This window comes from Urocitellus parryii, chromosome 6 (genome assembly GCF_045843805.1).
Source record: "Urocitellus parryii isolate mUroPar1 chromosome 6, mUroPar1.hap1, whole genome shotgun sequence".
NCBI lineage: Eukaryota > Metazoa > Chordata > Mammalia > Rodentia > Sciuridae > Urocitellus > Urocitellus parryii.
In genome coordinates this window covers 110628213-110653548 of record NC_135536.1, presented here as the reverse complement: position 1 = coordinate 110653548, position 25336 = coordinate 110628213, and the positions used below count along the sequence as shown (strand labels likewise).

Here is a 25336-nt window from a genome sequence, read left to right as displayed (position 1 = left end):
ATTCCTTTCCAACAAACATCTTTCATTTCCTTGGGGGAAACTAATCCGGACATGCCCTTTGAACTTGGGAAAACACAGGGCCATGCTTTAGGAGAAAGAATCTAGTTTAAAAGCTGAGCAAAGCTTAGCTCTCTAAGCTAAGGAAGTCTCTCTTTTTAAATATCTCCATTCTATTATTTTTGTTTCTAAGGGAGAGGGTGGGGCATGGGAAAATTCACCAGGCAACCAGTCCAAAGACCTAGATTAATGAAATGTATGAGGCTGAACAGGTTACTTCCTTCCTTTGTCCCTCATTTTCTCCTTTACAAAATAGAGGCAAATTTAATTAATTAATTAATTAATTAAAAGGGCAAGATTAACTGACCTCTAGACCAGCACTAATAGAACTTTCTGCAAAGATGGAAATGGTCAAATCTGTGCTGTTCAATACCGTAGCCACCAGCCATATAGGGCCACTGAACACTTAAAATGTGGCTAGAGCACTTTAGAAACCGATTTTTAAACTTTATTTGATTTGAATTAATTTAAGTACAAATAGCCACATGTGGCTAGTGGTTGCAGTTTTGGAAAGTACAGCTCCATAAAAACCTGTGGCATTTTATATAGTATAGGAAGGGCCACAGGGAAAAAGCACTGGACAGACCAGAGCTCTAAACTTCACTTCGCCACTTACTAATTATGCAATCTTGAGGAATTACTTAACTTCCCTGAGCTTCATTTCCCTTATTTGTACAATAGCATGCTATGATCTTTTTATAGAATTTTAATGCAAACTTGAGACCATGAATGTAAAGACACCAGATAGGCCTTCAATAAATGGTAACTTATTTTTCCAGTTGTGTTCTTTAGGAATAAAAGTGTCCCACCTACCAACTTCATCCCACTGTTCCTTCCTGCATTCAGATCCATTTTTATTACCTCACAGATTAAAAGCTATAAGTCCTACACATGCAGCCTTGTCTATCAAGAAAGCAACTTGCTCAGGAATTGTTCCAGGTCCTCAGCTGTGGGCAAGCCTCTAATTACCCATGTCCTCTGAGCTCCCGGAACCAGTAATTTCCGCTTACTCTGTGTCCCTTCCACCTCAAATAGTCATGCAGGAATTTACAAACTCGTCCAAGTGACTGCATATCAAGCTGAAACTTTGTTTAGTGCAACCAAAAAAACCTTTAGGGGTTTCTGGTATCTTCCTCACAAACTCTGTCCTCGACTGCCCATAATCCAAAATGGTATGTCTTCTTTTCTATTTGGAAATACTTAGTGGTTTTTTTTAATTGTTCAGTGATTTAGAATACTCAAAAATAGAAATGCAATCAGTTACATTTTTGGCTAAGCCAGCATAAATTTAGTTACCAAAATAAAACAAAACAAGAAAGTATTAGAAGGAATGCTTCAATAAAATAATAAAAGTGTTACAATCTCCAACTAAATCAATATTAGATGTATCTAATATATATAAGTGTAATGTAATGTTAATATGATATGATTAAGAGTCTGGCCCAAAGTATGCTGGTCTTTCCTTTAGTGAATGGAATCTTTCGTAGGCTCCAATGACCAAGTGTTCTCAGTGGATTCAAATGAGTGCCTAAGATAAGCAGGATAAAATTTCTATTATACTAATAATTACTTGAATGTTAAGTGGCTCTCTTCTTCCTGTTTCTCCACCATACCACAAACCCTTAGAGGAAGAGAAAAGCTGAAAGACAGGCTGGCAATTTGGTAGGATTTCAATCTGAATTTAAGTAAACCATTACACAAAAGTTTTACAGTTAGCTTGAAATTCTTGTTAACTTCTGAGGCCTCCCCCAACAAGGACTTTTTTGAAGGACTGTTTAACAAAGGATAATGCAACAGCAAATAATTTTGACTCTACACTCTCAAATAAGGCGAGGATCTGCTGGGTGTCTCTGTGTGTGTACGCACGCATATTTTGGGCTGGAGATCAAACCCAAGGCCTTGAGTGATCTAATTTTTTTAAACTAACCTGATATATCAGTTACAATTCAATTAAAAAAAAAATAGTTAAGCTGAATCCAGACAAATCTATGAAGACAACAATGATTGGCTAATTAGCCATGTCTTTTCCCTACAATTCCCCAGATTTCAAGACTTAATCTGACTTGCTGGTGCATACTTATAATTCCAGTGACTCGGGAGGCTGAAGCAAGAGGATCACACGTTCAATGCCACCTCAGCAACTTAGCAAGACCCTGTTGGGGATGTGGCTCAGCAGTAAAGCACCCCTGGGTTCAATTCCCAGTACTAAAAAAAAAAAAAAGATTTGACCTTTATCTGAAACCCAGGTGGATTAATCACTCAGTTGTTCCACTTTCTATGAAAAGCAAATGCATTTAAGAACATTTGAGATTCTGAACCCTTCTTGCTAGCAGTTAAATTCAAAATAGGTCAATTCCAGAAAGGCATTCATTTCAAGGGGATTTTCGTCTATGGTTATTTTGAAAACCACTGCTTTTAAAACTGACATTATGAAGCTTAAAAATAGGCCCTCCTACTAAGGATCAAGGACTAAAATACCCTTTCCTTCCCCCATTTCCTTATTCTTTTTTCCCTCAACTACCTAGGAGAGTAGGGATACAGAGGGGTAACTTTTCCAGAGTTCGATTATTGCTTGAAAACAAAACAAAAAACAATTAAAAAAAAATACTGGCTGAAATAACCAAAATTCATTACTGGGGAAACTTGGAAAATTTTCAAATCATTAAATGTCCCAAATGAAAACATGAATATATATACCATATGAAAATGAGCTGGATAAAAGTTCAACCGCCATTCTAGCAATCAGAACTCTTTAACAAGTTCCTTCCCCTCCCTGGCTCTAGTTTCCTCATCTCTCAAATGAAGGCAAAGGGCTAATGTCCCATTCGGCCCTAACAGGGTCTGCTTCTACAAAGCTGGGCAGCTGCTTCCTATTTTCATGGCTCCTTGGAAAGAATATAAAGCTCAGTGGTAGAGTGCCCCAGGGTTCAATCCCCAGTACCAAAAGTAAATCAATAAATGTTAAATACTTGAAATACTTACTCAGTATACACAAGAATTTTTTGGAAGAAACTAAAATAAAAGGAAGCCATATACTCCAGCTAGTTGCAAAGAGATGACAGATGTCTAAATGCTAATGAAATGTAGGCTAGTCCACACAAAAGACATGCTTTTGGAGATTAAAAAAATATTCCTTCTTAATATAACATTAAACACAATGGGACAATGCAGTAACCACACAAAATTATAAAACTTTAGGCTACAAAGCACATTAAAAATGGCCAGAAGTTTGCATTCGACTTTTCAAAATGTTCAGCCTTGTAGCACAGAACGGTTCCAACCTACCTCTCCAGCTTCATCTTTTGCAACTTGCACCGATGCACCCCTCACACTGAATTTCTCCTGCACACATCCCAAGCATTCCCGCTTATGTGAAGCTGCTCATCCTGCAGTCTCTTCCTGCCACGCCCCCTTCCCCATTCCCATGGAAATCCTAGCCATCCTCCAAGACCCAGTTCAAATGTCATCTCCACTGTGAATGGAGCTCTCCTAAGCTCCCTGCTGGATGGTGTTCTCCCTCCTCTGAATGAGTTTCAACAGTGCATTCTTTGTACCTCCTCTTTTGGGGCACTTTTCTTCCTCTGCAGCCATTTGTTCCCTTTTCTGGTGCCCCTGTGATAGCCTCCTCCCCTCCCATATTAGATTTTAAGATCTTTGGGGGCTGAGGTTGTGGCTCAGTGGTAGAGTGCTCACCTAACATGCACAAGGCACTGGGTTCAATCCTCAGCACCACATAAATGTAAAATAAAGATATTGTGTCCATCTAAAACTTAAAAAAAATATATTAAAAAAAAAGAGATCTTTGGAAGCAAAGATACTCTTACTCATCTCTGAGTCACCTACTGGCAGCTCCCAGCATAGTGACTTACGTTCAGTAAGCATTCAATAAATATTAGTTTAAACTGAAATGATAAAACACTGAAGATAATGCCATTTCAAAAATATAACTAACAATTAAAGGAAAGGATACTGGTTTTAAAGGAGGCCTTATAGCACTTATTAAATTAGCCAAAATACTAGACTTAAAAAAAAAGTCCTGGTTAGGGATATAGCTCAGCTGGTAGAGTGCTTGCCTTGCATGCACAAGGCCCTGGGTTCAATCCCCAGCACCACCAAAAAAAAAAAAAAAAAGTAGAAAGCCCTGAGGCTTGAGGAAATAGTTGAAATATATATTATGAATTGGTTCAGCCAGGCTTGGTGGCGTACACCTGTAATCCCAGTCACTCAGGGAGCCTGAAGCAAGAGGATCTCACATTTGGGGCCAGACTAGGCAATTTAACAAGACCCTGTTTCAAAAAGGGCTGAGCGTAGCTCAGTGATAGAGCACCCCTGGGTTCAATCCTCAGTACCACACACACAGAAAAAGTTTTAATCTATTTTTCAGAACATATTCTATTAATATGTGACAACAATGGTAGCACAGTGCACTAGCTCTGATTTGGTTAGTGAATTCATCTGAAAGCAAAATAAAACAAATTGGTTCAAAAACATAAAAAAATCATCAAATAATAAAAATCTGGGAATCACATAAAACACCAATAAAATCCCATTTGCTTCGCCAACCAAAAGGACAAATATGAAGATTATGCCCAAGTTAAAAAAAAAAAAAGGAGGGAGGTGTTCATTAAGTGATCTTAACTACCTAAATAAAAATGCATATAGAATAATCAAAAATTAAACTAGAGGATATAATTTCTTTAAAAGGCGTTTATACATCCAAAATTTCTAGAGTTGTAATTTATTCAAAGAAGTGGGGAGGGCAGAGATCACTCTACCCTTTTCTACTTTTTCATCAGCACGCTATAACCTCTTATTAACCTGACTCCCTCTCTGACATCAAAGCAGATACCCATGGGAACTACACAGAGCAATCTTAGGCAGAATCAGCATTTTCAGCAGTTGGTTCTACACTAGGATTCAAAGAACACCTGTTTTAAAACAAAATGCCATTCATCCTGGGACGAGTTAAATTAGCAAACAGGTATGTGAGCCTCTAAATAGGTCTTCTGGGATTTTGGACAACAAACCAGGGCACTGGACATGAAGGAAAAATACAAATCAAGTAGCAGTAAGAAACCACTACAAAATTGGCAGTTTTTGGAAAGGAAAAACAGAAACAAAACTGGGACCCTAAGCTTTCTTCTCAGGCCCCCCCTCTTCCTCTTCTCAGCCTGTGGGTTCTCTGGACTCATTTTCTCAACACGTCAAAAAGATTCACCACTTCTTGACCTGTACTTCATGTGGATGTGGAGGAAATAACTATCACATATAAAGCGGAAAGGTAGTCAGGAGGTTTTGTTGTTGTATTTAAACACTGTTTGATTTGTTGGTTTTTAGATGAGGGGGTGGGGGGTAGTCCTCACTCTGTTACCAGGCGGGTCTCAAACTCATGATGCAAGCGCGCCTCAGCCTCCTGAGCAGCTGGGACTACAAGTGCTCACCACCATGCCAGGCTTGATTTTCTCAACTCTACCAATAATGACGTGCTGTATCAGCAATGCAATAGATCCAGGGGTTCAAACAGGTATCCTCCCTAATAATTAAGGGGGGAAGATATACATAAGGTACACTTAATAAATAAGAAATTATATGTGGTAATGTAATAAGTACTAAAATGTGTGATTCACTAAAATGCCTGATATTTTTGGCCTGTACGCAGTGGAGTTCACCTATAATCCCAGTCACTTGGGATCACAAGAGGATCACCAGAACCAGGCCAGCCTCAACAATTTAGTGAGACCCTGTATCAAAATGAAAAATTTTGGGAATGTAGCCTGGTGATGAAGAGCCCCTGGGTTCAATCCCCAGTACCAAAAAAGAAGCTGGGCACAGTGGCACACACATGTAATCCCCCAGCAACTCTGGAAGCTGAAACAGGAGGATCATGAGTTCAAGGCCCGCTTCAAATTGAGAGCCTATCTTAAAAAAAAAAGGGGGTGGGGTGGGGTGGGGGTATAACTCAGTAGTAGAGTACCTCTAGGTACCTATATAGGAGATATACTTTATACTAGATCTTGAATTATGGCTAGCATTTATTCATGCTAGATCTTGAAAGATGGGTAGTATTTATCCCAGGCACCATGCTAGAGGCTAGGGAAACAGCAATGCAGTGTCTTGGTCCCTGCCCTCAAAAAAGCTAAAGTTGTCAGGCACAGTAGCAGATGCCTGTAATCCCAGCAACTTGGGAGGCCAAAGTAGGAGGTCAGCCTCAGCAATTTAGCAAGATCCTAAGCAACTTAGTGAGACCACATCTCAAAATTAAAATAAATAAATAAAAAGGGCTGGGGATGTAGCTCAGTGGTAAAGCACCTATGTTCAATCCCCAATAAAAAGATGACAACAATGAAGAAGCAGCAGCAGTGCTGCTTAAGTCTGATGGCAAATATAAAGCAAAAATAAAATAATGCAAAAGAGTAGTGGATCGGGATAAGCTCAGTGGTAGAGCACATCCTTAGCATGTGCGAGTCCCTGGGTTTGATCCCCAGCACCACAAAAAAAAAAAAAAAAATTGGACTGGAGATACAGTTCAGTGGTAGAGTGCTTGCCTAGCATTCATGAGGTCCTGGATTCAATCACTAGCACTACAAAAAAAAAAAAAAAATTATTCAGTAATTTAGTAACATGAAGTAGGGTGTTTCAGACAAAAGGAGTGTGAGAAAGACCAGACAAGGTAAGAAGTAGGGTGCTAGAGTGTGCTGGGGGGGAGGCCAGGACAGTAAAGGGATCACTTTGTGTCACTTGGTGTGGATCACAGTAGGTGAGCTGGGAAAGAGGAAAATCAAACTGGATAGTATGTCAGGGTAAACAGTCACTCTACTCTAATGTCATCTCCTTTTCTTTCAAAGGAGCATTGATAAGCAGGAGTGGAATTTTGTGTTTATGTTCAAACAAGAGCCCCACACATCTCCTTGCCACGGGCTAAGTCATCTTTATGAATGTCTTTTCCACTTCTGTATCTGCTATGACAGCAGAAACATTCTTCCCAAGGACACAGAGTCGACAGAATCTGACATTACTTTTCACCTGAAGTAATTATTACCTCAAAGAGCCAATAGAAGCATCCACATTCAAAACTACGAAATCAGTGTAAATCCACTTTAAAAGCTCCTAGTTATCCTGGCGCACATCTCAGAAAAGGCTATAAGAGGCCCCCCATCAAAAGCACATCCACTTGTCTCAACTTTTCTGTCCCCTTCCTCAAGGGCCTTCACACTCTTAACAGATGTGCGTTCCTTATAAGTGAGGCAGAATTGCTGATGCTGTGAACTATGCTCTGAATGCAATAATTAAGTTTGAATATTTCAAGGTTACATACAAATAGTTCAAAATCCAAAATCACAGATGCCACCAAAGCTAAGCAATGAGCCCTCCTAAGTTTATTCAGCATCTTGAGGCCTTCGAAGCACATTTTCTTACACTGTCTTCCTCTGCGCAGTACTCCTTCCAGGAAGAACCTGTCCAACCACTTAATCAGGTATTTATCAAGCACCAATTATGGGCTGGGGATATAGCTCAGTTGGTAAAGTGCTTGCCTTGCATGTACAAGGCCCTGAGTTCAAACCTCTGCACCATTTGAAAAAAAAAAAAAAAAAAAGAACAAACTATGTGCCATCCCCATTTCATAGATAAAGAAACTAAGAATCAGGAAGTACAAAGGACTTGCATTTGGAAAAAAAAAGGTCAGGTCTTGGGAGGTTCCCTGCCCCACTACTGAAATGTCTGTTCAGGGTTCAGGCTTCTCCTCAGGGAGATTAAAAGTGTTAGGTTTTGTTTGTTTTGCAGTGCTGGGGATCAAACCCAGGACCTTGAGCATGCTGTGCAAGCATTCTATCCCAGGGTTGCAATCCCAGCCCCAAAAAGTGTAGTTTTAAAGAGCTAAGAATGTGCCTTAAGCTGAGGATGCAGCTCAGCAGGAAAGCCCTCCTTAGCATGCACAAGGCGCTGGATTCAATCCCCAGCACCAAAAACAAACCATGCCTCATCTTGGAAGGAGAGACAAACTACCCTAAGACCCAGTGATCCCACTTTTGAGAACATTCCACAGTGAACTCTTACAAGGATCTGTGTTTAAAGAAGGTCATGAAAGCACTGTTTAAGGCAGCAGTGGTTGGAAACAACAATGCCTCAGTCTCACTCTAGGAGAACAAGTAAAATGTGGTTCATGCACATAATTGCCTGCTCTGCAACCAAGAGAAATAAAGACCTAGATACACACATAGTATCATGAATAGAGCTCAAAAACATGGTATTTGAGCCAAGTCTAGTGGCACATGCCTGTAATCCCAGCAACTCAGGAGATTCTCAAGTTCCAAGTCAACATTAGCAACTTAGTGAGACTCTGACTCAAACTAAAAAATGAAAAGGACTGGTAGAGCACAATTGGGTTCAATCCCTAGTACTGCATAAACACAAAACAAACACACAAGGTATTTGCTCAAAAAAAAAATAGATATAAAACTTTGGGAATGGTTATTGGTCATTGAATCAGGTTCAAATATTCCCTGTCTCATTTGAAGAAGATCCCTGCCCCCTTTGAAGGTCAGCATGGCCAAGTGATTTGCTTTGGTCAACAAAATGGAGCAAAAGTGATATGTGCCACTACTCGACAAAAACTTTAAAAACCTGAATGGGGCTCACAAAATTTCCTTCCCATGTAAGCACATTTCAGAGATACTGCCTCCATCACGCTGGGTCCCATAGACAGAGCCGTTCATTAACCTGAAAGTGTGTTCACCTTCTAAGGTTTTGTTGTTGGTTGTTACCTCAACATAATGTAGTCTATATTGTCTGATGTCGATTTACAGGACAATAGTATTTAGTACCCCAAGTACAGAAACACAGAAAATAATACCCTCTACTTCCCAAGAGCAACAAAACAAGGGGGGAGGAGGAGATATAAAGCCATAATTTAATACAGATAAAAATACAACCAAGCACATAAGTAGAATTATAAAGCCACAGATTAAACACCCTAGAGTAGGTAAGAGAGTATGTGGGAGAAAAAAGGAAATGGGAAGGAGGATGAGAGAAAAGGGGAAAATAAAAGGAAAAATTAAAGGGGATGAAAATATGTATTAAACACATTACATAAATGTCTGAAATTTTGTTGATTTGATTCGTCCAACAAACATGCACATCTATCACACGCCAGGTACTATTTCAAGGGCTACTTACAGAGTAGTGAATCAAAACTGGGAAGTTTTTTTTTTTTTTTTTTTTTTAAAGTGGGTTTCGGTTGTATTCTTTTTTATTTTTTAGTTGTAGATGGGCACAATATCTTTATTTTTCTTATTTATTTTTATGTGGTGCTGAGGATCGAACCCAGTGCCTCACACGTGCTAGGCAAGCGCTCTACCCCTGAGCCGCCACCCCAGCCCAAAACTGGGAAGTTCTAAGCTTAAAGTTTATGGTGTACAAGAAAGGTGGATATTAACAATCCCCAGTTTAAAAAAAATAGACAATAATTAAGCCTCAAAAAAATCAGGTGACAACAAAGAAGAATATACTTTAGATGAGGTAGGCTGTGAGCATCTCTGAGGAAATGACATTTAGATTTTTAAGCTGAGAGGTGATAACTGCTTCCTCTCCAGTTAGGAAAGAGGGAGAGATTGATTATTCATTCTAGGAAAAGGGAAGAGCAGGGCTGGGGTTGTGGCTCAGTGGTAGAGCACTTGCCTGGCATGCATGAGGCCCTGGGTTCAATCCTCAGTACCACATAAAAACAAAATAAAGGTATTGTGTCCACCTACAACTAAAAAATAAATATTCAAAAAAAAAAAAAAAAAAGGGAAGAGCATGTGTAAAAGCCAAGAGGGAGCACAGACCTTCCCATGAAGGAAGTGAAAGAGGACCAATGTAGAGAAAGAAAGGAAGGGCAAGAAACATGGTTAATGAGATTTGAGGCAGGCAGCTCACTCAGGGTCCTTATATTTAAGGAGTATAAATTTTATTTTATGATGGAACCAGGAAAACATTTTTTACAAAGAGGGAATAATATGATCTTATTTCTAACTTATTGCATTTAACACTTCAGATCCTAGAAATATGCTCACATATTTTTGTAGAATTTGCAAAAGAAGGATATGTTTGCATTCTTTTTGAGGATCCCCAAAACTTGCATAAAATTTAGGATCCATATAACCAGCTTCATCTCTGAATGGGGTAAAGCAATTTTGACAATTTGTTACCAAGAGTTCTTCATTAGCAATGGATTTTTTTTCCTTCATTAATTCACATTATCTGATCATTTTAAAGTTGTGCCAGGGGCTGGGGATGTGGCTCAAGCGGTAGCGCACTCGTCTGGCATGCATGCGGCCCAGGTTCGATCCTCAGCACCACATACCAACAAAGATGTTGTGTCTGCCGATAACTAAAAAAATAAATAAATATTAAAAAATAAAAATAAAATAAAGTTGTGCCAGGACCTAATCACAGAAACGATGACCACAACAGAGTTCTTTCTACTGGCAACCCAAGATAGGGGAAGCTTTGCCTGAGAAATACTATCAGAGGGAAAAGGTGAAGAAGTACACAGCTTTCCTCCTCTTTAGTGCTAGGAAAAAGGGGGAACAGTCCCTGTTTGTATCAGCAGCCTACACAAAGATGCCTCCTATTGTAACAACAATGAGTCATGGAGGTACATGCAGATGCTATGGAAACTAACCTAAGGAGGGTTGTTTGTACAGAAGCACCCTAACTTACAGATCCACCACCATGAATGGAAATTACCTTCCAATGTCTTTCAGTCTTCTCAACACATACCAGTAACAAAGGCATCATTTTTGGAAGGTTTACTACATACAAGCTCATTTAATCCTCACAACTATCCTAAGTAGGTTCTATCATTAGCCCCATTAATATGGATGAAAAAAAAATAAACCTAAGCCTCAGAGAGACTACTAAGACACTTGTCTCAGGTCATAAAACCACCACAAGTAACCAGAGTCAGGCTTCAAATCCAGTCTGACTCCAGAGCCCAACCTTCTAAGCACTATTTAGAACTTCCCAGTCCCACCCAAATTTTCTCCTCCCAACTTCAAGGTACTTTTTTCTTATCCTCTTTGTATCCTTTTCATGTAATTTCTTCCCCTTGCAAGAATACAGCTGTGGAGTCAACAAAATAATAACAGGTACTTCCACTCAATATCCACCTCTAAATCAAAGAGGAAAAGGATGATCAGTTCCCCAGAACCCACTGAGTCAACACTTGTCCTGAGCTGGGTGTGGTGGCAATGCATGAAATCCAGCAAACTCAGGAGCTGAGGCTAGGGGATTGTTAAATTTGAGGTCAGCCTGGAAACAGTGAAAACCTACCTTGAAATAAAAAGCAAAAAGGGGGGACTGGGGTTCATCACTCACCTGGCATGGTTGAAGCACTGGGTTCGATCCTTAATACCATATAAAAATAAATGAACAAAAACAAAGGTTAAAAAAAAAAAAGTAAAAAGGGCTGCAGATGTAGCTCAGTGGTAGAGTACCTGTGGATTTAATCCTCTACTAAAAAATAAAACTTGTCCAGAAAACAGTGAAGATTACTGAGGAACCCCCTGCCCTGGGGGCTTTCTGTTTTAAGGGCACAAAATACTGTACACTAAAACTGAAGGATAGTTTCCAATGCAATCCATCCATATGTACAAGTCAATATCATGTAAAACAGCAACTCCAGTACTAAAAGAGCCTTAAGGGGTTGGGGGGAGAGGGTCTACTGGGAGCAAGTCTGAAAAACCTAGCAGAATTCACACAAATCTACCACCTATTGCCCTTGTGACCATTACAGGTAAGGACAGAGTCATCAAGCCAACAGAGTCCCTCTAGGGAGAGGAAGGGAGGCTACAGAAATCATCAAAGGGCAGAAGGTCCATACCTACTCTATTCATTTCATCAGCAAGGATAAAGGTAAAAGGTTAGGACCCTTATCTTTTCTGGTTATGTCTCCAGCTAGATAGGCATCTCTCCCTCACATGGTCACATTCTTTACTCAGGACCCAAAAAAGAGTTGAGAGCCGGGCTGGGGCTGTAGCTCAGAGGCAGAATGCTTGCCTCGCATGCATGAGGCACTGGGTTCGATCCTCAGCACCACATAAAAATAAGCAATAAAATAAAGGCATTCTGTCCATCTACAACTATAAAAAAAAAAGAATTGAGAGAACTGAGAAATCCCCATGAAGTAAGTGAGCCACACTGGAAACAGCCACTGAGCACCTTGCATGTGGTTTCCATGGTCATAGTATTCACGTCAAGAGTTCAGACCCCATGGTCAAGTAAGGAAAGCCTGGGGAGTCACTGGTTAGGGAATGTTTATTTAATGAATGGTCAGATAAAGAAGAAAACTGCTTCCTTTTAGCAAGAGAGTTGCCAGGAAGAAGGCCAGGGACTGGGAGTCCCCAGAATCAGCAAGGGAAAAGTCACATAGAAGTCTGTATACACACGCCCCCGCTGGCCATGCGGCCCACCGGCTACAAGGACCCACAGGTGTCAGGCACGAAGGTAAAGATAGGGAAGCTGATCCCAACTCAATACCCACTAAGCCGGTCTCAAAGGCACAGATGTGCCCTTAATTTTTTCCAAGACATTTGCCTCCTCGTCCCGTTACAGGCCAGAATCCCAGAGGATCTATTTAGAAAACAGCAGCGGGAGGCTAGGGGCGATGTGCTAGCTTTCATTTTCTTGGGAAAAGACTGGTCAGTGGCCAAGACGACTGAAAAGGGGGAAAGTCGAGACTCGCTGGGTCCACTCACTGGTCTGAGTCAGGCGCGCAATCAGTGCTTAGTCACCGATACCTCGGCGGCGGGGAGTTCCTCGCCCCCTTCCAGTCCGAGCCCTACGTGACCAACCCGAGCGGAGCCCGGCGCGCAGTGCACGCTCGACTGGCGCTCGAGCGCCCCGGCCGGGCCTCCCCAGCCCGGCCCCCGCGCTCGCCGCCCACCCCGGACTTACTCTGCGGAGCTGGTCCCGTTAACCGCCGAGCCGTCGGGGGCCGGGTTCAGCTGGATGGGCGTCGGCTTCTTTTTAGGCATTTTGTACCGGGAAGGAGCTTCCAACTCCGAGGGGAGGGTGGCCCCTCTCGCTTCCTCCCTCTGCTCTAGCCGGCGCCCGCTGCGCGGGAGCAAGTCGGAGCCGCGGGCCGGAGGACTGACTTGGAGTGCGCTTCCTGCGCGGTCCCGTCAATGCCTAGGGGGGCCAGCGGCGGTCTCAGGGGACCCCCACCCCACCCTCCCGGAATCCGCGCGCAAGAAGCTGAAGGGCTGCCCCGCCGGCGCGGAGCGGGCTGCGTGCGCTCGGCAAGCTGGGATTTCCTCCCTCTCTCCTTCAGTCAGCGGGTCCCTCCGGCTCGGGCAGCCCCGCCGCGCGGGCAGCAGAACCTTGCTCCAGCCCTGGCCCGGGAAAGTGCAGGCGCCACCGCGCTCCTAGGAGCTCCGCGCAGCCGTCCCTGGGAGGGACTGGAGGGCGGGGGAGGGGCGGGGAAGGGGGAAGCCTCGCCCCCACCCTGGCCGCGGCGCTGTCTTCACCCCCAAATGGCTCCGCCCCATTGCCTCTCCGACAGCCAATGGAAGCAAATAACGACGGCAGATGACGCGGAAATACGTCACGGGGGCGCGGTGCGCCCGCCTGGGAGCCGGGTTGGCTCAGGCTCCACGGCGCCCTCTGCTGCCTGGAGGCACCAGATAGACCCACTTTAAAAGAGAGGTTTAGTGTCCAGGCTCCTGGTTCCAGCTGTGCGTGAGATCCTCAGGGCCAGGTACTGCGCGCCTCCTCCTGTGAGAGCCTGGGGATCCTCTCCTCCCTCGGGAAAAGTTATCTTGATGGAGACGAAATTACAAAATAAGGAAAAGAACCTATTCTCTTACCAATAGGGGCGACGTAGGAAAAAATAAAACTAATGGAGACACTCCTTGCGCCGAACTAGGGGGGAGAGAGAGAGAGAGAGAGAGAGAGAGGGAGAGAGATTGATTTTCCTGTTAATACTACCGAGTATAGAAAGGTGGGTACGCATTGTTGATGATAGTAAATCAATGCAACCTTTTTTGAGAGCAAATTGATAATTTTTAAAGCCTGAAAAAACAATCAGGCCGGGACTTGGGAGGCTGAGGTAGGAGGATTGAAAGTTCCAGGCTAGCCTCAACAATTTAGCAAACCCCTGTCTCATAAATAAATAAATAAATAATTTTTTTAAAAATACTGACATGATGGTGCACGTCTGTAATCGCAACAACTCGTGAAGCTACTGCAGGAAGATGGCAAGTTTGAGGCCAGCCTGGTAAACTTAGACCTTATCTCAAAAAAAGGCAGGGGGTGATGCTGGAGATGGAGCTCACTGGTAGTGCAATCCTGGGTTCAATCCCCAGTATGGAATGGTGGGGTGCGGGAGGGACATTAGGTGTAGAACAAAATAAGGCCGGTGTGATGATGCCCGCCTGTAATCCCAGCGTTCGGGAGTCAGGTGGATGGCAAATTCAAAGCCAGCCTCAGCAATTTAGCAAGGCACTTAGCAACTCAGCAAAACTCTTTCTCTAAATATAATATTTTTTAAAGGCTGGGGCTTGATGCGGTGGAACACGCCTGTAATCCCAACTGCTCTGGAGACTGAGGCAGGAGGATGGCGAGTTAAAAGCCAGCCTCAGCAAAAGTGAGGCACTAAGCAACTCAGTGAGACCCTGTCACTAAATAAAATACAAAATAGGGCTGAGGGTGTGGCTTAGTGGTCGAGTGTCCCTGAGTTCAATCCCTGGTACCAAAAAACGCGGGTGGTGGTGGGGGGGTGTTATTTGGGATGTGGCTCAGTGGTTAAGCCCCCTGGGTTCAATCCCTGGTATCAAAAACAAAAAACAAAACAAAAGAAAAAACACAACAAAGTAAGGATGTGCGAGTGGAGGTCCAAAGCCAGGTGTCAGCCACCTGGCAGGTAAGGGGGCTATAGAAATCTGAGATGGTGAAGAGGGCTTGCACTAGAGCCCAAATGGGAAGAGCAAGGCAATCAAGCTGGGGAGGCCTGGCAGCTTTAGATGGGAGATTTGTTACATCATTATGATTGATCAAATAACTAGATAAACATCAAGTATGATGGAGCCAGTTTTCTCACTGTGGAAGAATTAAATACAGCCAGATGCCATGGTGCAAGACTGTAATCCCAGAAACTCCTGAGGCTAAGACAGGAGAATCAGAGGTTCAGTGCCACCCTTAGCAACTTAACAAGGCCCTAACCAACTTAACAAGACCCTGTTTCAAAATTCAAAGTATAAAAAAGTTTGGAGATGTGACACAGTGGTTAAGCACCTCTGGGTTAAATCCCCTATAACCACCCCCGACCAAATACAAGTCAGAAAACTGTTATATTTGAATTGGAGATATCAGTGTAACTTTTAGCTTTTGCCACAAGAAAGTGATACTTTTTGGGGGGGGGGGACTGGGAATTGAACCCCGGAGGGCTTAACCACTAAGCCACGTCCCCAGCCCTTTTTAATATTCTATTTAGAGACAGGATCTCACTGAGTTGCTTAAGGCCTCTATAAGTTGCTGAGGCTGGCTTTGAACTTGCCATCCTCCTGCCTCAGCCTCCTGAGCCACTGGGATTACAGGCAGACACCACTGCGCCCTAGTAATACTACTTTTTTATGTAAAGTTCAAAACTGGCAAAACTCATCTCTGGTGATAGAAGTTGGTGTAGTACTTATTTTCTAGGTGGGTGCAACAGGAAGGTGAAATGAAATGACTTTCAAGGGCACTGGTCCCATTATAATCCATGCACTTCTCTGTCTGTATGGTATCCTTTAGTAAAACAATTTCTAGAAAAAGGGAAATTCTTTGGAAAAAAATTTTGTGTGTGTGATACTCAGGATCAAACTAAAAAACATTTGTATTTACTTTTTGGTGTTACTGGGGATTAAACCCAGTGACATTGGACCACTGAGCTACATACATCTCCAACCCTTTTTAGTTTTTATTTTGAGACAGAGTCTTGCTAAGTTGCCCAGACTGACCTGGAACTTAACATTTTACAGCCTGAGCCTCTCAAATTGCTGGAATCATGGACATGTGCCACTGTGCTTTTTTTTTTTAATCCTAAAAAGTAGGTGAATTGATCCAAATATAGTTTTATTCTGTTTTGTTTTTTACATTGAAAGAATAATATAGGCCTTTCTCAAAGGCCCTTTGTGTCTTCTAAGTATTTTATAATTTTCATTTCAAATGTTATGTTTTTAAAATATTAGTATCAGCTTGTGTGGGAGAGGAGAGCCAGAGAAGAACTTAAAAGGTAATAAAAACTGCTAGGCGTGGTGGTGCACACCTGCAATCCTAGGGGCTCAGAAGGCAGAGGCCAGAGGATCGAAAGTTCAAAGCTGGCCTCAGCAACTTAGTGTGGCCCTAAACAACTCAGCAAGATCCTGTCTCTAAATTAAAAAAAAAAGGGGTGGGGGGTGGGGATGTGGCTCAGTGGTGAAGTGCCCCCAAGTTCAATCCTCAGTACCAAAAAAAAAAAAAGGTAATAAAAACCATTCATGATATACTACTCAATGATAATCTGGTTATATGATAGACTCCTGTGTTCATCCGCAACTGTATTGAATGCAGTTGGTATTATAGAATCAGTTTTTTTATATAATCAATTTATGAGTTTTATTTTAGAGGCAAGTCCATATTTGTCCCCTTACAAATTAAGATTCTTTTATTCTCATGCTATGAAAAGTTCAGTGGGGAAATTCAAAACTAAAACACTTCTGAGTATTGCAAACAGAAGTTATTCCATATGAAAAAGTTCCACCTTCCCCCCGCCCTTTTTTTTGGTTTTTAATCTTTACTACCACATTTTCCTACACTCTAATGAGAGAGTTCTGGTTCTGGCTCTTTAAAAAAAATTTTTTTTTTTTTTTTTTTTTTTGGTGTTTGAGATTGAACCCAGGGCCTTGTGCATGCAAGGCAAGCACCCTACCAACTGATCTATGTCCCCAGCCCCTATCAAATGATCAAATGTTTTTACTATCTTTAGTTCCCTTTGCCTAAAACTCATTCTGTTCATGTGAAGCTATTTATTAATTTTTTTAAATAATTAGGAGGTGAGGAATGTAACCCATTGTCTGGATTTTTAAGTTCCTGGGTTTGGCAGCTGTGTCTGTTGAGTAACTGAGTAGAGTCAAGTGTGAAGGGTAACACCACGGTCCCTCCCCCTCGGAGGAGATGCATCCGCTTCCTCAGTCTTGATGTCAGATATTCCGATGGCAATGAAACCACTGGGTTATTTTGGGAACCACTTTTAATGGTGACTTGCCGTTCATTTAAAGGAAAAGATGCCTCCACAAGGTGGAGGATGATGCAATTTTAGGTGCTATCTAAGGATGTGGCTTAAACCAGACAGGATGTGAGATCCAAGACCTATGCTTTTGGAGGGTGGGGGTAGGTACTTCACCCTGGCTTAACCGATGAAGTACTGCGTTATTTTGATTTTCACCCTTGGGTAGCACAGTGAAAGAAGATACACTTGGGACCCACCAGCTTCCTAGAGGGTAGCTATGGAGAAGGAAGTCTCCACTTCCTTTGGAGTCAGTCTAGGATCCTGGATATTCTTATTCTCAATCTGGTGTAAGATTAAACAAATCTCAAATTTCTTTCCTAAGGCATTCATTTAAATGCTTGTCGTCATTGATCTTTTCTAAGTTTTCCTCTTGCTAGTGCAGTAGTGCATGCCTGTAATCCCAGTGACCTTGGAAGCTGAGACAGGAGATATCAATAATTCTAGGCCAGCCTCAGCAATTTAGCTATGTCCTAAGCAGTATAGTGAGATCCTGTATTAAAATAAAAAAATAAAAAGAGCTTTCAATATAGCTCAGTGGTAAAGAACCTCTGAGTTCAATCCCCAGTGCCCTCCCCCCAAAATAAATAAATATTATTCTTCTTAGTGATTTCTTTTACTCAGTGGAAAATTCCTGCAGCATCCTTCTCCTGTCAGGTATATTGTGAAGATTACAGGCAAGAAATTTAAAATAAGTGACCACTTGAGCTTTAGTGATCTGATAATATGGGACTTACACAGGCAGAGTCATCAGAAAATCTGATTATACATCTTTCTATAATTTGTTCTTGCTCAGAGGCAGATCAACTTATAGAGACCTGAGAATTTGCCTGAAAAGAATTTTGTTTCCAATAATGAAACATGTATGACACATAGTCCTGGGTTTATATGTATTTTAAGGTATTATAAACTATGATTACCTGTACATCTTTGTGTTTTGTAGTTTTATATACTCCCAGGGAGCAAGGAATCTCTTCTCCACAATGTGCCAGGTTGTTGCAATTGTACAGCCTCATAAAATATAAAGTATTATGTTTTGTCATTAGATTACTACTGAACCATAAGGCTATTTACCTTCACTCCTTTCTATGCTTTCTCTGAATAGGTAGACCTTTGTACCTAGATCCTAGACTGACATCTGATATGAGGCTTTTGCACTTGGACAGTGAGAGACTGAGTTCATTTTTGAATTTTAGAACTGGATTATAGAGGTCCTGGTGCCCAATCAGCTCACTTTATAATTGTGAAAACAGCCTCTCAGGGTACGATGGTGTCCTCCAAGGTCACACAGCTAGTGAGGGGTAAAACAGGGACATCTTCTGAGTTCCTGTGATCTTTTAGCTGGATTCAGTAGGACCAGCACTCAGGAAACCAAGGTGGGAGGATCACTTGAGCCTATGAGTTTGAGACCATCCTGGGAACTTAGCAAGAAAATAAAGTCTGTTATGTTGCCGAATAGTAGATAGGTAAAATTAATTTTGTTAGACAGTCAGAAAGTGGATTTGTTTGGTGGTGGTATTTTCAATTATAAAGACACTAAAGCAGGTGCTACTGATAGTTCAGACCTGTAATTCCAGCTACCAAGGAATCTGAAGCAGGAGGATCAAAAGTTCAAGGTCTTCCTGGGCAACTTAGCAAGATCCTACCTTAAAATAAAAGATTAGAAAGACTTTGGATTTAGCTCAGTGGTAGAGTGCCTGCCTAGCATGTGCAAGGCCCTAGGTTTGATCCCCAGTACTGAGGGGAAAAAAAATGACACTAAATATCTTTTAATATCATAAATAATAATGATTATTTTTCCTTTCCTCCAGTTTTAATACCTTCAATTTCAACTGATATCATACCATATTTTGTATAAATTCAATAGATTTGAATTTATCATACTTAATAATTCTTTTAAGCTTTATAAATTTGAGGCTAAATTTAGAAATTGACAAACCTAAATATCATTCAAATTTAATTCCTAAAATATCCCCCCCCCCCCCGGCCTCTGTCTCTTTCTCTCTCTTGGTGGTGCTAGTGATTGAATCCAGGCAGGGCCTTGTACATGCTAAGCATGTCCTTTACCATTGAGCTACTTCTCCAGCCCCTGTGTAATTTCATATAATATCCATCATGCTTATAGTTCAAATTTAGGACTTTATTTAGGAAAATAACCACAGATGTGCAATGGGGATGTTTGTTTCAGCATTTGTTTCATAAAAACAAAATGTAAACACAAATCAATGTATCTTTTTCCTTTGGGAAACTATAACAATTTGTTGATATTGGTTATCTTTGAAAGACTTGCTAAGTGGGAAGAGGATCTTTTTCTTTTCGTTTTGTATACCTTTTTTGTATTTTATTTTTCTGTCTAGTTACATATATTACTTTGTTTTACTTTATTCAAAACAACAAGAAGCCAGGGTATTTATAAAAAAATTTTTTTGGTTGTAGATGGGCACAATTCCTTTATTTTATTTATTTTTATGTGGTGCTGAGGATTGAACCCAGTGCCTCACATGTGCTTGACAAATGCTCTACCACTGAGCTACAACCCCAACCTCCCAACCCCAAATAAATATATATTTTTTTATCTTGGGGATTGAATCTATGGCCTTGCAGGTACTAAACACAAACTATAATTGAGCTACATCCCAGCCCTAAAGTGTACATTTTGAATAGTTTTGACATACACAAATAAACCATCATGACAATTAGTATAATGAACATATCAATTATCCCCAATAGTGTCCTTATATGCCCGTCTTGAAACTCTTTCTCATCTGTCCTTTCTCCCACTATAGTTTGCATTTTGCAGAATTTTATGTAAATGGAATTGTTAAATATATCCCCCCTTTGGATTTTTTTTGGGGGGTCTGACTTCTTTCACTTGCACTTTTAAGATTCACCTATGTTGGGGCTGGGGTTGGGGCTCAGTGGTAGAGTGCTCACTTAGCATGTAGGAGGCCCTGAGTTCGATCCTCAGCACCAGATAAAAATAAATAAAATAAAAGGTATTCTGTCGAATTACAAATAAAAAATAATTTTTAAAAAAGTACTTTTGTGGTACTTTAAAAAAAAAAGATTCACTCATGTTGTTGTATATATCAGTTGTCTCACTGATTGCAAATAGTATGTCATTTTATGGATATATCACAATTTATTACTCTTTTTAAAAATTTTTTTTAGTTGTAGATGGACACAATACCTTTATTTATTTTATTTTATTTTTATGTGGTGCTGAGAATGGAACCCAGTGCTTCACACATGCTAGGCAAGCACTCTACCACTGAACCAGAACCCCAGCCCTTGTTACCTTTTGATAGACATTTGGGTTCCCCACCTCCTGCTTTTTTTGGATATTACAAATAAAAGTGCTATAGACATCTGGTACAAGTCTTTATCTGTGTACAAATCATTTATTTTATATAGGTAACTTAAGAGTAAAAGCCTGGGTCATATAGTAGGTATATGTTTAACTTTTTAAGAAACTTCCAAACTATTAAGTGTTTAAACTCTGTTACATTCCTATCAGTACTCAAGGAACGTTCCATTTGTTCTACATCCTTGTCAATATTTGGTAGGATCAGTCTTTTTAAACTTTAAACTTTGTATAGTTGTGTCTCGTTGTAGTTTAATTTATATGTCCTTACTGACTGATGATATTCAGACTATTTTTGTGCTGGTTTGACATACAAATATCTTCTTTGGCAAAGTGAATGTTCAGAATTTTTTTGCCATTTTTAATTTTTTGCCTATTATGGTGTTATAAGAATTCTTATATTCTCCAGGTACAAGTCCTTTGTCAGGCATATATTTGCAATGATTCTTTTCCTGCCTATTAGTTTGCCTCTTCATTTTCTTTAAAGAACAATTTTTTTTTTTTTTTAATATTAGAGATTTAACCCAGGGGTACTTTACCACTGAGCTGCATCCGCAGTCTGTTTTGCTTTTTTTATTTTGAGACAGGGTCTCACTAAAATGCTTAGGGCCTCACTAAATTGCTGAGGCTGGCCTCAAACTTGTGATCCTCCTGCCTCAGCCTCCCCAGTTGTTGAGATTATAGGCAAGAACCGACCATTGCACCTGTTTTGTTTTGTTTTAATCAGTCTCCATTGCTAATTGAAAACTTTTCCAAAAGTTTTCAATTAGCAATAATCATACCTCAGATAAATTCATAGGCTACAATACTGCCTCTGTGCAAAGCTAAACTTTAAATCTTTAGTAATACTCCTTCCTTGTGAAAATGCTTAGGAATAGCTCCCCAGCTCCCTCACCTGGTAAGAATGTTCTTTTCAAACATTTGAACAAAAGACATTTCAAAATTATGAGAGTTTAAAAAAACCTAAAGGTTTTTTTTTTTTTTTCAAATATTTTTCAGAATTGCAAAATAACTTACTATTGAGGATATAGTATAAGTAATTTAAAAAGTGAGACATGAAATCAAATGGTGCTGGTCTTATTATGCTACATAGTTGACTGCTTTCTTTTTTTTTTTTTAATTTTGAGACAGCATCTTGCTAAATTGCTTAGGGCCTCACTAAGTTGCTGAGGCTGGCTTTGACCTTGTGATCCTCCTGCCTCAGCCTCCTGACTTCCTGGGATCACAGGTGTGTGCCACTATGCCCAGTGGGAATGCTTTCTTAGTACCCTTCTTTTCCATCAAATTATAGTTGGATGAGCCAAGCATGGTGGTACATGCCTGTAATCCCAGCTACTCAGGAGGCTGAGGCAGAAGGATCTCCTGAGCTGGGAGATCCAGCAGAGCAACATAGCCAAATCTCTTCTCAAAACAACACAACCATTTCAGTTGGATCACATTGTATTTGGATGGAGATAAGAACAATTTACTGCTTTAATATATGGCATTAAAGTCCTCTGTGGAAGTGAAATGTTCTAGTTGGGAAGAATACTGTATTTTAATAAGTCCTTTAAGTTGGTAAGCACCTGTTTACATTGCTTCTGGTTCAACCTGAGGGTGTTAGCCAGCTTCAAGCTTAAGAAAAAACTGGGGAACATGGTCTACACAACAGAAGACATGGAAAGGAAGGAGAAAAATAGGGAAGGTAACATTAGAATGAAGGCTTTAGCCAGGTACAGTGGCACAAACCCATAATTCCAGTGGCTGGAAAGGCTGAGGCAGGAGGATCGCAGGTTCAAAGCCAGCCTCAGCAAGTTAGGCTGTAGGCAACCTAGTGAGACCCTGTCTTAAAATAAAATATAAAAGAAAGACTGGGGATATGGTTCAGTGGTTAAGTGGCCATGGGTTCAATCCCTGGTACCAAAAAAAAAAAAAAAAAATAGAAGCAGTCTTGATCAAGTACCATGTAACTCTCTCCCCATGAAAACTAAAGGAGTAAATTTATTGTTGAAATTGGAGAAAGGGGGCTGGGGATGTGGCTTAAGCGGTAGCGCGCTCGCCTGGCATGCATGCGGCCCGGGTTCGATCCTCAGCACCACATACCAACAAAGATGTTGTGTCCGCCGAGAACTAAAAAATAAATATTAAAAATTCTCTCTCTCTCCTCTCTCACTCTCTCTTTAAAAAAAAAAAAAAAAGAAATTGGAGAAAGGGCCTACAGGCCTACGCTGAATGTTTTAGAACAGTAATAAGATGTGAGATTGAGCAATTCAGAGGCCCATATAATCATGAAAACCCGTCTCACTGTGAACTTACAGAAATCTTGGGAAGGTGCTGGGGATAAGACTCAGAGGTAGAGCAGTTGCCTAGCATGTATGAGGACATGTGATCCCCAGGATCACAAAAAGTAAGAGAGAAAGAAGGGAAGGAGGTCGGGGAGCAAATAAATAAATAAATTTTGGGAGAGATCCCAACTTCCACAGGCAGTGAAAGTGAAAATGATCAGTGTTAAATCAACTGTATTTGAACTATGAAGAACAGAGAGACTGTAGCTGAAATCCTGGGCATTTGCATGATTCTAAAATAGTAAAGTCTCCAGTATCAAAATTTAAACCTTTAGGCTGCAGTTGTGACACAGTGGTAGAGCACTTGCCTTGCACGTGTGAGGCCCTGGGTTCCATCCTCAGCACCACATAAAAGTAAATAAAAAATAAAGATATTGTGTCCATCTACAGCTAAAAAAAATTTAAACACTCTATCCTTTTTTGTTTGTTTGTTTATTTGTTTTAAGAGTTGAGGTCTCATTATGTTGCATAGCTTGATTCAAATTTCTGTGCTCTAATTGTCCTTCCACCTCAGCCTCCCAAGGAGCTGGGATTGCAGGTGTGAGCCACCAAAATACAATCTGCAATTGTATTTTTTTTTTTTTTTGGCTTACTTGCTCGAGTGCTTGCCTAGAATCAAACCCCAAGCACCATCCAGAGCTCAAATTCAGTTAAGTTTCCACTTTAACCCTGTCTCCTTCCGTAGTCATTTCTCCATTCAGTTCAGATTCAGGTTCAGTGGTTAAGTTGCTTTCTGCAAATACTTCAAGTCCATGTCTCTTTTACTTTTCATTGTGCTTTCCTGAGAAAACCTCAACTCTGGAGTGACCTGGTTTTATCTTCTTTGACTCTTCCTATCACGAAACTATCACACCTGCATCTAAACTTACTGTCCTTCATATTAAGAGACAAGTAGAGGCTGTGGTTGTGGCTCAGCAGTAAGTGCTTGGCTAGCACATGTGAGACACTGGGTTTGATTCTCAGCACAAAATACATAAAAATAAACAAATAAATAAAAGTATTAAAAAAATTTTAAAAAGAGTGAAGTAATTCACCCTCCAATCAAAGGCTATCCCTTCTGCCTGTGACTTAAATCATTCTCTCCTATCTTCTCAAGTCTTTGCCCCTTTAATTAACATATATGTTACATGTATAAGAATGTGTGTGTGTCTACACACACACACACACACACACACACACACATCAGGCATGGTGGCACACATTGTCCCACCCATCTACTTGGGAAGCTGATGTAGGAGAATGGCAAGTTCCAGGCCAACCTGGGAAACTTTGTGATATCCTGTTCCAAAATAAAATTTTATGAAGGGCTGGGGATTTATCTCAGTGGTAGAGAGCACCTAGTTTCAATCCCCAGTACCAAGGGAAAAAAGAATGTCAAAAGTAACACTGTTCATGGTTGTAAAACAACTGGAAACATTCCAAATGTTCTTCAATGAGAGAATGCTTAAATAAACTGTAGTGATTCAAAAATAGAATTGTATACAGCAGTGAAAATTTTCTGAACTACAGTTATCTGAAACAATGTGAAAGAATCACAGAACAAAATATAGAGTAAGACAAGCAAGCCCAACAGACTGCGTATAGTTTGATGTAATTTTTATAAAGCCCCCAAACAGTATTAAAATTGTTTATATCTTGGGCCCATATGTATATGCTAAAACTATTTTTGCGTGGAGTGGGGGTACCAGGGTTTGAACTCAGGGGCACTCAACTATTAAGCTACAGCCCCAGCCCTATTTTGCATTTTATTTAGAGACAGGGTCTCACAGAGTTGCTTAGTGCCTTGCCATTGCTGAGGCTGGCTTTGAAGTCACAATCCTCCTGCCTTAGCCTCCCAAGATGCTGGGATTACAGGTGTTCACCACCGTGCCCAGCTCTAAAACTATTTTTAAAAAGAATGGTAAATATAAAATTCAAAATAGGAGTGATCTCAGTAAGCTGGAGGATTCAGAATGGGAAATAAACTCATATATGGAAGATATAGACCAATTCTTAGAATGGATATTAGATTCACAGTTTTTATTATGACATGTGAAAACATGTTTTATATGTATCCAATATTATATTAAAATAATATTTAATATGAGGGTGTATTAACAAAAGAATACATGATATGATCTCTCTGTTTAAAATAGTTGTCCCTGGGTTGGGCTGTAGCTCCATGGCAGAATGCTTGCCTAGCATGTGTGAGGGACTGGGTTCAATCCTTAGCACTACATAAAAATAAATAAAATAATAAAATAATTATTTTTTTTAAAAAATAGCTATCCTGTATGGGCACAATGGTACACTGTGTGTACCTATAAT

At 40.7% G+C, this 25336-nt stretch overlaps 1 protein-coding gene and 1 pseudogene across 2 annotated transcripts in view; both read right to left on the bottom strand.

Moving 5' to 3' along the window:
* Nucleotides 1-13523, bottom strand: part of Map2k1 (mitogen-activated protein kinase kinase 1) — an 80066-nt gene extending 66543 nt beyond the window's left edge. The window contains exon 1 of one of the 2 annotated variants that reach the window (XM_026408811.2): nt 12994-13523. In XM_026408811.2, the coding sequence (XP_026264596.1) occupies nt 12994-13073 (80 nt within the window). In that variant the 5' untranslated portion in view covers nt 13074-13523. Of the gene's footprint in view, nt 1-3342; nt 3416-12993 lie in introns of those variants that run through there. The other variant, XM_026408812.2, reaches the window with a different exon arrangement.
* Nucleotides 13524-21452: 7929 nt separating this feature from the next.
* On the bottom strand, nt 21453-21531 carry LOC113196757 (U4 spliceosomal RNA; annotated as a pseudogene).
* Between the last annotated feature and the right edge of the window lie 3805 nt (nt 21532-25336).